This window comes from Juglans regia, chromosome 11 (assembly GCF_001411555.2).
Source record: "Juglans regia cultivar Chandler chromosome 11, Walnut 2.0, whole genome shotgun sequence".
NCBI lineage: Eukaryota > Viridiplantae > Streptophyta > Magnoliopsida > Fagales > Juglandaceae > Juglans > Juglans regia.
Window position 1 is genome coordinate 23,238,100 of NC_049911.1, and position 11,265 is coordinate 23,249,364.

General features: G+C 38.8%; 2 protein-coding genes and 1 pseudogene across 12 annotated transcripts; 2 read left to right on the plus strand and 1 right to left on the minus strand.

Annotated features, from left to right (window-relative positions):
• The first annotated feature begins 162 nt into the window (after nucleotides 1-162).
• On the plus strand, nucleotides 163-6,162 carry LOC109007689 (pentatricopeptide repeat-containing protein At2g22410, mitochondrial-like). 11 transcript variants are annotated; one of them, XM_035682690.1, is made up of 5 exons: nucleotides 163-473; nucleotides 575-820; nucleotides 1,066-2,897; nucleotides 4,019-4,269; nucleotides 5,596-6,162. In XM_035682690.1, the coding sequence occupies exons 2-5, from the start codon at nucleotides 789-791 to the stop codon at nucleotides 6,028-6,030; spliced, it is 2,550 nt and encodes an 849-aa protein (XP_035538583.1). In that variant the 5' UTR covers nucleotides 163-473; nucleotides 575-788; the 3' UTR covers nucleotides 6,031-6,162. The 11 variants fall into 11 exon arrangements, with proteins under 11 accessions (XP_035538583.1, XP_035538584.1, XP_035538588.1 ...); XM_035682691.1 differs by having other exon boundaries at nucleotides 575-645; XM_035682689.1 differs by lacking the exon at nucleotides 163-473 and having other exon boundaries at nucleotides 748-820; nucleotides 925-2,897.
• Nucleotides 6,163-7,145: 983 nt separating this feature from the next.
• LOC109021251 lies at nucleotides 7,146-9,927 on the minus strand (annotated as a pseudogene).
• Nucleotides 9,928-9,935: 8 nt separating this feature from the next.
• LOC109000955 (serine/threonine-protein phosphatase BSL1-like) lies at nucleotides 9,936-10,461 on the plus strand (the record flags this gene model as incomplete). The annotated part of the gene is made up of 3 exons (XM_035695871.1): nucleotides 9,936-10,050; nucleotides 10,125-10,258; nucleotides 10,373-10,461. Coding segments are annotated over 3 exons (333 nt in total), but the record flags the coding sequence as incomplete, so codon positions are not given.
• Nucleotides 10,462-11,265: the final 804 nt, after the last annotated feature.

Consider the following 11,265-nt stretch of genomic DNA (forward strand, 5'->3'; position numbering starts at 1 on the left):
GTAATTTGTTTTGAATAGGGAAAAAAAATGTTTTGAATAGGATTTCTCTACAGTTAAACTATACAGCTATTTTATTTTCTGTTTGGTCTCCTAGACTGTAATAGGTTCTTTACGATCATACCCCTTCTCCTTGCCCATAAAACCCACCCGAGACCTCCAGAAATAAACACAGGAAAACTTTATACACATAGCCACCGTAGCAGCTTCCGCAAACCAAGAAAACCACTCTCACATCCAACCGAGACACTTACCTCGACGGAATCCACCACAGACGCCGCCGACGGTAAGCTCTCCTCCCACCTCGACGTACGCCGTTCAAGCCTTTCCCGTCGTTTTTCCTTCTGCCGTTAGTGACCAAAGTCGCTCGGTGTTGTGGCTAGCCACCGTCGACCACTCTAGAAGACGTCAGACCACCTCTACAAGGCCACAGAGATCGCCGACCAGCCCAACCCCGTCGAGCCCACTCCTTTCCGGTAAGCCACTGCCGTCCGCCACCCTCCCCTCCCTCTATTTCTGTCGATTTTGACAGTTCCTCTCTCTAAACTCTCCCTCTCTCGGTGTCGCACCAACATAGGTACCCCCAGCTGCGCCGCCAGTCCCTCCCAGCCACCCAGAGCCGCCGCCGCGCATCAGCTCATTGTCTCGGTGAGTCCACTGTTATCACACGGCAAATTCCTTCAGTTGTGTTCGGTGAATACTGTGTCTTGCGAAGTTTCCATGGTCGGGGATCGGAGGAGTAAAGAGGATGGCTTTGTGTAATTTTACAAATGCTGCTGCCGAGGATCTAAATGGCTCGACTGTTGGTTCAGATATGGTCAAAGTATGTCAACAAAAAGATTTTTTTTTTTAAAATCAAAATAAAAGCAATGGGATTTTTGCCCAAGCCCTTGAACAATTTATACAAGAACAATTTATCTATGCCAGGTATTTGCTAGTAAAACGCCCTGCACCCGCACCTCCGTGATGCATTTCAATGCCCGCTCCATTCCAACCTCACATGAAACCCATTCTCCCTTGTACTCAGAACTCAACCTCACTGTTATTTCTCTCTGCTTTCACTCTCAGGCCCCAAGTAGTACTCCACTTTCTCAGGCCATTCTCTTCAACTTCCACCAGGAGACCCAAATGGAACTCAACCACTAATGTTATCATCACCAACCCTACTCTGCTAATCATGGAGTCATGCACGACCATGCTCCAACTGAAGCAAATTCAAGCCCGCATGACCGTCAATGGCCTCATTACTCACACATTTCCTGTGAGCCGGGTCGTAGCCTTTTGTGCTCTTGCTGACTTCGGTGACGTTGATTATGCCCATGAGCTGTTTTCTCAAATCGAAAAGCCCAATACTTACATATGGAATACGATGATCAGAGGCTACGGTAAAGCTAAAATTCCCACTGTGGGTTTTTGGTTTTTTCGTCGTATGGTAAGAGAACGTGTCGAAATGGACCGCCGGAGCCCTGTTTTTGCGCTCAAGCTGTGCGAGCAGTTTTGTGCAATTTCAGAGGGGGAATCAGTTCACTGCAGGATTTGCAAGATAGGTTTTAGTTCGGATTTGATAGTACAAAATGGATTGGTTCATTTCTATGCTGAGCGCGGGTGTTTGGATTTTGCGCGTAAAATGTTCGATGAAACTCTGGTGAAGGATGTTGTTACTTGGACCTCAATCATTGATGGACATGTGGTGCATAATTGCTCGGATGAGGCTTTGGAATTGTTCAATCTGATGCTGCTGAGTGATGTTGAGCCAAATGAGGTTACCATGATTGCGGTACTTTCGGCGTGCTCACTGAAAGGGGAATTAAGTATGGGAAAAAGTATCCATGAATACATACAAAAGAAAAAAATTTCTTGGAGCCCGAACTTGCAAAACGCCATGTTGGATATGTATGTAAAATGTGGTAGTTTGGTCACTGCTAGGGAGATTTTTGACAACATGAAGAATAAGGATGTGTTTTCATGGACTAGTATGGTTAATGGGTATGCAAAGTTCGGGAAATTGGAGCTAGCAAGGAAGCTTTTTGATGACATGCCCGTGAGAAACGTGATTTCTTGGAATGCAATGGTTGCTGGTTATTCTCAAAATAATCAACCAAAGGAAGCTTTGAAATTATTTCTTGACATAGTAGAGGCAGGATTGGCGGCAACAGAGAACACTTTGGTATGTGTGCTTTCTGCTTGTGGTCAACTGGGTTCATTGGATTTGGGTCAATGGATTCACCACTATTATATCCATCAAAAGCGGATTCAATTTAGTTTGATTCTGAAAAATGCTTTTGTTGACATGTATGCAAAATGTGGGAGTCTTCATGCGGCTGCAACTATCTTCAATGAAATGGTGGAGAGAGATTTGGTTTCCTGGAATTCCATGGTTGCCGGATATGCTTCTCACGGACATGCTACAAAAGCCCTCCTCCTGTTCGAGCAGATGACCCAATTGGGATTTAGGCCAGATGACATCACATTTGTGGGTGTGCTGTCAGCTTGCAGTCATGGGGGTTTAGTTTCAGAAGGTCAAAACTATTTCAAAAGCATGAAAAGAAATTTTGGGATAGAACCAAAAGTTGAACATTACGCTTGCATGATTGATTTGTATGGTCGAATTGGGCAACTAGAAGAAGCTTATAAATTTATAGCAAAAATGCCAATGGGAGCAAGTGTAGCAGCATGGGGTGCTCTTCTTAATGCTTGTAGAATGCACGGGAATGTTGAGCTGGCTAAGGTTTCTGCCTATAAGCTGTTAGAGTTGGATCCTGAAGACAGTGGCATTTATTCATTACTGGCAAATATTTTGGCTCATGAGAGAAGATGGGGTGATGTAAGGATGGTGAGATGTATGATGAGAGAGAGGGGTGTCAAGAAGACTCCTGGATGTAGCTTGATTGAGATAGAGGGTGAGTTTCATGACTTTTTGGTTGCTGATGAATCACACCCTCAATCTGAAGAGATGTATAGAGTATTAAACCAAATATTTTTGCTTTGCAAACTGGAAGACTGCATGCCCAATAACGAAAAGCTTATAAACTTTCATATGGATTGTGATGAGTTATAGATTTGAGAAGAATTTTAGAAATAAGATTCAGAAAAGATTTTAGAAGAATCTGTTGGCAAAAGAGCACATCACATGGACCACGGTCTTCGGGCCTTAAACAACTGGTGGTAGGTGATTGGTTTCAAGTGTAAAAGTTGACATTCAAGTTGACAAAGCCTATCAATAATGCTAACCTCAGCCATATTTATTAATTTGGCGTATTTAATTGATATTGTATGTCCAAAAGCCACCTAAAAATGTATCATATCAGTGTTTACTAGTAGTATAGTGTGTTGTTAAGGTATTTATTAATTATTTAAAAAAAAGGCACTTGCAGCTTTGTTTTCATGCCAACTGAAAGTTCTGCAATTTTGTTTCATGAGAATTTACTGTGTTTTCTGTAAATACTGGGCTAGGCCTATTCTTTGAGCAATATATCTTTTTATTTATCAAAAAAAAAAAAAGAATTTACTGTGTTTTCTTTTCAATTTTATGAGGAACTTTAGTCACTTGTTAAGATTTATCATATCAAAGTCGTTCTTTTCCATTGACATTGTTATTCGATACCTTTTAGGTTGTGTTCTATGCTCTCAGAATGTACAACATAATAATAGGTGGTGTATTTTTACTATGAGTAATACTACATGTATTTACAATTTTACGTGTGGAGTAAATGACCTATTTTATCAGTTTTTTTTTTAATTAAAATTTTGAATTTCAAATTTCATAATTTTCAGCATATCAATAACTGACATGTTAGCACGTATTATTATATGAGTAAAAATTGTAAGTATAAAGGAAAATACTATTTGTACTTGCAATTTTTACTTACATAACAATATGTGCTGATGTGTCGGTTATTGATATGCAAGCTCTTCTACGGATCAGTCGTAGCACACCTTAACTGTCTTTTTTTTTTTTTTGGTCTAAACGCTCGTTTTATGAATACCCAATGCATTTTGAATTTGCATTGGGAGCCTGCAGTGCGTTTTACGTTGGGAGCTCCATTTGAGATTTTGAAATCAGAAACCTCCCTCCCTCGCCCAGCTCCCGCCTTTCTCCCTTTCGCCCCTCGCCCCTCTGCCCAGCGACTGGAGTTCTCCCTTTCACCCCTCCTCGCCTCTCTTCGTCTCTCCCTAATGGTGCTCCCAGTGATCTCTAATAAAGTCTTCTTCCTCTTCGTGAAAGATAAATCATTGCAGATCTTTGTTTGGCGCCCCTGCCCAGAGAAGCAGGTAACTTTGCTGTTCCAAATTTCTTCATTCAACTGTGTATAACTGTGGTGCTTCATTCGGTTTAATCTATCATACAACGAAAGATTTATGTTTTATTGTACTTCGGGCTGTCTCGTATAGAGAAAATCAGGATAACTGCGTTCTAGTTAGCGATATTGGTGCCCCTTTGTCGGTTTCTCTATATCCTTCCGTTTCTCAATCTTAGTATTCTAAACAAATTTTACAATTTTATGATGTAGATTGTAAACATAAATTTAAAAAATGTCAACTTTTAAGTATTCCGGTTGGTTTCTCTTTTACTGCTCTGGGTTACTTGAATTTGAGGTTAACTTTCCATATGTGGCTACTTGATGCTTGAAAAGCCGCTTGAGATTGTCAATAGGTGAAGCTACTGGGGCTTTGTTTTTGTATTTTTGGTGGGGGTCGTTGTAATTGGATTACCATATTGCAAATCCCTCTGTTGAATATGAAGTTTTCTTGTAGAGAAATGTAGATTCCTACTATTAGCGAAGGAGCATTGTGTTATTTTGTTCTATCCCGACAATGCATTGCCACCTGGGTCCATACGTCCTATCAAATTCCTGCAAGATGACATTCCCAATCAATAATCCAGAAGACTAGTCATTCCAATGTTTCACTTTTGCATAGATGCATGGAAGAAGTAAACTTTAGTGCTCTTCATGCTCATGTTTTCCGAGTTTCATCAAGTTTTTAATGATTTCGTGAAGCTCAGATTTACTACATGATCTCTAGTCTTGCCAACCGGCTCAGGCAATATTGGTATCTGTATCTTTATAAGAATGAGATGAATGGGGTCAGATTTTGGGTTAGACATTTGGTGTGTGCGTGTGTAACTTGCCAATTAGAAGTTTCTTAGTTTCACTTTCTGTGCTGTGGGGATTTTTTTGGTTTATAGTGTTAGTTTATCTATCTATTTTTTGCCAAATAATAGGAACTGAGTTGTATGTATTGGTATTCATTGATTTGTTTCCACACATGGACATAAGCCCTAGTTGGGTAAACCATGCAGATTTTTATGTTTCATTGGTGTTGTTTTCTCTGTTGTGATCTCTCATGCTGAATTTTCTTGCTTTCATTGACACTATCTATAATTACCACCAAGTACGTGTGCCATTGCCCCCGCCCATATGCTGTAGAAATGATTAAAATGTTTGCTTCATTCAAAGTCAGTTTCCCAACCAATTATGTTTTGTTTAGAACATCCAGGTCCCATATAGGCTACCATCACTCATCTGCATGATGAACATTAATTTATTATTTCTTCTCAAGAAAGGGTTGGACATGAAATAATTTGATTCTGTTTAGATTTTTGCAGTTAGAAAGCAAGCTATGTACTCTCTTAAAGACATTGTGCCTGCAGCTGAGAACAACATAAATACACAAGTCATAGTTTTGAACATAGGCAAGACAGCATCAGAGGGCCAAAATAAGACATGCTTGGCACTTGTGGCCGATGAGACAGCCGCAGTTCACTTCCAGTTCTGGGGGGATGAGTGTGATGCCTTTGAGCCGGGTGATATTATCCGTCTAACAAATGGAATATTCTCTTGCAACCGGAGAAGTTGGGTGCTGAGGGCAGGCAAGAGAGGGAAGGTAGAGAAGGTGGGAGAATTCACCATGGCATATGTTGAGACACCCAACATGAGCGAGATTGAATGGGTTCATGATCCAAGCAAGTCCAAGTTCGTGCAGAAGGCTGTTATTTCACCCCATTCACGCATTTTTCCGCCATTACCTTAACTTTTGCACCTTTTGTTTCATGTAATGGTCCTTCTCACTGCATTTCAGAATTATCAACATTGATGAGATTGTAGTTTCATGTATTTCTTACTCTCTCCAAATCATCTTTAATCAACAAAGGGCCTTTCGTCATTGGGCATGCAGTCTTCCAGTTTGCAAAGCAAAAATATTTGGTTTAATACTCTATACATCTCTTCAGATATCATACATGCTGAGAAAAATTGTCAACAGGTTTATCCCAAGTGTGACAAATAATCATACTCAAAAGACAAAACAGAGGACACAACAGAACCATGTTCACCTTAGGAACTGCATCACCAGCAACCAACTTTGCAGCAGCAATCATGACTGCATCTCTATTTGTCTCCTCAACATACTCTTTGTTCACCTCTTCATCTTCTGTCTCGTCTGTAAGAAATGTAGGAATAAGAATCTAGATTTCTAAACATGGAAATCCAAATAAGTATAGCAGGGAACAAAGCTGGTAATCGTATCTTCTAAGTATCAACCTTGATCAAATTATTAAGTCCATAATCGTTATCGAGTCTAGAACCCAAACACAAACAAGAAGCAGTACACTGGAAGTATCAAAATTCCTGATGGTACCAGTTTTGTTCCATAAGACAGTCCTACTTGACAAATAAAAATTTCAAAAAGATGAAATTCAGTAATTCCATAAAATGAACGATGTACTTTTGACCCATACATGTAATGCCATTGATTGTTCAAATCTCAGGAAAAATGCAAAAGACTCTAACCTACATTGTTTTTAGATCTATTCCATATCAAAAAAGAAAATGAAACCCATCCAAAAAGATCTATTTGAATGTATTGTATCAATAAACAATCCCACAAAATATGTAAAAACGAGTGACAGCATAGCCTTTCAATCTTGATGTGATCTATCATAGTTATTCCAATCATAGCACCATAAAACTAGCGAAAAGAGGAAGCAAAAATGTTGAGCTGTTGTTCACAAAGTTTCCAGAACTTCTGAAGAATAGAAGCCTCAGGACAATATCCTAGTCTTTCCAACTTCAGTACTCTTTCCAGCTTCGTAGAAGAATAATAGTTATTCCAATCATAGCAACCTAGCTGATTTCCATTTTTACCCACTTTCTCCCCTTCAGCGAAGGTGTTGAGAAAGTACTGAAGTTGCTCAAAAAAGGTAGTGCGTTTAGATAGTAGAGAAGACAAAGATGCTTCAGAGACAGTTTCGCTATTTACAATGGAGTGCAGACACCACGCCAAATGCAAATACATGTTCAGAAGAAGAAAAATGACAACCTGAGCCAGCATTAGCAGCAAATGATTATATATAAATGTAATAAAGTGAGTAAGAGAAACAAATGTCTGATTCTTACGCAACCTAAGACTTGACACACCTCATCTTCCAGATTTCTAAACCTAGTGAGAACCATGACAATATCGTCATATAAGCTCTCAATAGGCACGGCCCTTGACAATTGAAGCTCATACAACCTTTTCAAATTTACAAGAAGTGAATATTCATCGTCACCATCCGAAACTTATCACATTTTACCCACCACAAATCAAGGAAAAAAGAATGATTAGTGCTGAAGCATACCGCTACTTCTTTGATTGCAGCTTTAAGTTTAGCAATAAGTTCATCCTCCAGTTCCTTTAATTTATTACGAGCAAAATCCTGCAGCTCCCCTTGACTCTCGGTGGAGCAAAAGCTAATAGCCCTCACACAAGATCTCAGTGCCTCCTTCTCACCATGCTTAAAAAATGCCTCTTTCATAAGCTGAAAGACATTTTTAAAATTCTGAAAGGTAAAGCCTGTAAGCTTTTGCTTTGAATTTTAAGTTGTACAAATATCAAACAAACCAAAAGGCACAAGAAATTCTGTGGCCCACCTGCTCCTGTCTCCTTAAGGAATAAAGCTCAAGATTCATTTGTAAAATTATCTCAACTAGTGATGGCATTTTTGCTTTTTCTGCCACGAATTTGCGTAAGAGCAAAGGATAGTTCTTCATCATGGCACCAGTAATATCCCGCCTGTTGGTTTCAAATATTTCCTCACAATTGGAACAGAAGTAATTCAGAACGGTGTCCTAATATAAGGTGTCCATGATAAACTGCATAAACTGAATTTCCAAAAGAAAACCAGTTTATTTAGTTCAATTTTTACTGAGGTTGAACTTCACCCACGAAGACCCACCTCAAGAGAGTAAGCCCAAAAACACAAATCCGCTTGCCATAATCGTGTATCAAAACCAATTTACTTTCTTAATCAAAACATGCTGTATTCAACTATAGTGCACAAAACATATTTAGAGCTGGCAATATGAAAAGGATATATGAAGGTATTTGAGCAAAACAGGAACAAAAAGCATGAGGAATTACACACTTTTTTAGCTTTAGGGTAATATTGCTTCCAATTATCAGTAGCAGGGACAATCCTCTCTCCAACAGCCTTTTTGACAGATGCACAAAGAAGCCGAACCAAGTTTGTTGCATCCTCATCAGTAAGCTCAATCAATGGATTCTCATCCAAGAGAATGGAGACAATACACTTCCAATCCTGCAAGTGAAAAATCAACTACCATTATAAAGTGACCCAAAAAATTCAAGAGAAAGTTAATACTATTAGAACATTTCATTATAAATCTAATCTAATTTATTATATACTGCACCACAACAGTATCTTCTCTAAGTTCCCCTCCAGAAATTTATTGAATAGAAATGCCAACATAGAAAGTAACGCGCAGCTTAAAGGTGACCCAACCCCAACTGTCACAAGTTTTACACGCTGACCAAAACCATAAACCCTCTAAGAATAAAAGTTGACCAACCCAAGTGGCTCTGCATTCCAGTTGGACAAGTTGGTTCAGCTATAACTTCCAGCAGATCCTACATACATTGTGATCCCTAATGCTTCAAATATAATGTACAAATTAATTTTGAAATTACTCAACCAGGTATACATGAAAAACCAATATAAAGTTGTTTGGAAAAAAATATAAAGTTACAGCATAAAAGAGAATTTTGTTTTCGAAAAAACACCAAAGCAGAAGAAAATATAAATGAAATCCATTAGAGCTACTTCAAATTTTGGACATAAAACTGCATTATTTCAATGTCGTCCTTGTTGCAAGGTATGCTCAAAAAAAGAAGCTTGGTTCTAAACTTGCAATAAATTTTTAATACAACTGAAGTTTGGGATCAAAGTACAGCCATGCCAAAATAGAAATATCAATGCCTACCCAACTCCGTGTCAAGTAAAGTCAGCAAATCCTGACCCAGTCAGGTTCGCAAATCACACTCTCCCACCCAGCCCACCCATAGCCTACAATGTGAGTCATAAAAACATACCTTCATAGCCTTCATATACTCCCAAATATCATCAATGACGTAAATGCTTAAAATTGGATCTGTTGAAAATTCTCTCAGAATTTACGGCATTCTGCCAAGATGGACCTCTGAAGAACTGCTATCATCGCCTAGAATGAAAATAGTAGTCATCATAGTGAAAGTTGATAGAATCATAGCATACACATGAAACTAGAGAATCAAGGAAGACTAAAACCTTTTAAATCAGACTGGGAAGTACTAAACTTTTGGGCAATCAGATGATCATAAACTAATGCTCCTATGGCATGCCTGATTTCTGGTGGATCATCAATCAGTAAATCATAGAGAGGACCCAAGTCATCATCTGGTATAAGTTGATGTCTACAACAGATAGCAGCCAATTCTCAGTGCATAAGTTTTGCATAAACAATCACCTAGGGGAAAAAATGATTTATTGTTTATTGTTAACATTGAATTTTTCAAAAGGTTCATCGACAAGTATCACCTTAGTAGTTGTTTTACAAGTCCTATGGCACAAACAGCCACAGAAACATCAATGTCGTCAGCAAGCTCAATCATCAGATTTCTGTAAGAAGAACAAATTACAGCTCATTATTAGGGCCCATGAATGTGTCATGCATGGTTTTGAACGGTTTGCTCAGGGACAGTTGACAACCCTTTTTTCTGCAACGAACTATTGTGGTACGTAAAATTGCTTTGGGATTTCTCCTCTTCGAGTGCAAGTATATGTGGTCTCATGCTTCATATATATGTAGGGACGGTGAACAATGCTGGAGCTATATTGGTAGTTGGTAGGGGGTTGGTTGTGGTTCCAAAATTAATTCATCCATTACCACCACCACTTCAGTCTCCAGAGACATCTCCTGCCATTGACGACACGTGGATGCAGGTTGGTTTTTGCACTTACAAATGTTTGAATTGTCCCTTTGTATACAAGGAAATCTGAAAAATATGAATTCTATTGACCGGCTTGTGTGATACTCTATGTTCTGGTTCTCTGCAGGAGCTTAACATTCAAAGACCACCAACTCCTACTTGTGGTCGACCCCAGCCTGAACTTGACCGGAGCTCACTTGCATATATATAATGTTACCTGACAAAGTTGTGTAATTTACAACATGTCAGAGTGCCAATTATGCATGTCAGAGTGCTAATTAATTCCTTTATAGCGTGTAATTGCTTTTGATGATGCAATTTTCAGGAAAAAAAAAAGTTTGGACTGGCGAGTATGCATGGTCGGTCTCCACTAACACAACAGTTTTTTAAGGTTGTCAAATTTTCGTTTGGGAGTTAACGAAAGAAGGCTTTTGTAGTTGTTCAAAGATGTGTTCTTTTATAGTAGCTATTGCTCACAATTTTATGTTACCTGCAGCGCAGTCGTGAGTCCAAGTCCAACCATTTATAGGTTTGTCGTACATGGGATATTCATTCTTATTGCAGACCAGCATTGATGATGGGATAGACGTATTTGCTCATTGAATGATTTCTTTTTTATTGCACAATTAAAAAACCTAAACGTGGGAGTCTGTAAATCATTGTCTAATTTATTTCTTTTTTATCACTCTGTATTTATTTTTGTCTGTAGAAGACCCCTTATTGCATCATGGCATCCAGCTAAAATGATACCTTTTCAAACTATCGAAAAATTGCAATGTACACCCTTCAATAATATACAATAATCAAAATTCTGATAGTTTTTTTTTTTTTTCGGAAGTGTTAATTTTATGATGCAATATCTCAAAAATAGAAATTTGGACACCATTGCAGAAGAGGTGACAATTTAGGAACGAAAAGGTAGTGCTGCCTAGACTGATCATGGTCGGATCAGAGGCATTTCTTCATTTGCATGAAATGGTATTTCGGACACAAACTCCCCAAATCAGATAGATAAAAATG

Bases quoted from the DNA above. Each gene is read 5' to 3' on its own strand.
- LOC109007689 (XM_035682689.1), top strand. From the start codon at position 974: ATGCCCGCTCCATTCCAACCTCACATGAAACCCATTCTCCCTTGTACT. The intron at 2,898-4,018 runs GTGAGTTTCATG...GGGAGCCTGCAG, and splicing joins TAGCTTGATTGAGATAGAGG to TGCGTTTTACGTTGGGAGCT. The intron at 4,270-5,595 runs GTAACTTTGCTG...GATTCTGTTTAG, and splicing joins GCCCCTGCCCAGAGAAGCAG to ATTTTTGCAGTTAGAAAGCA.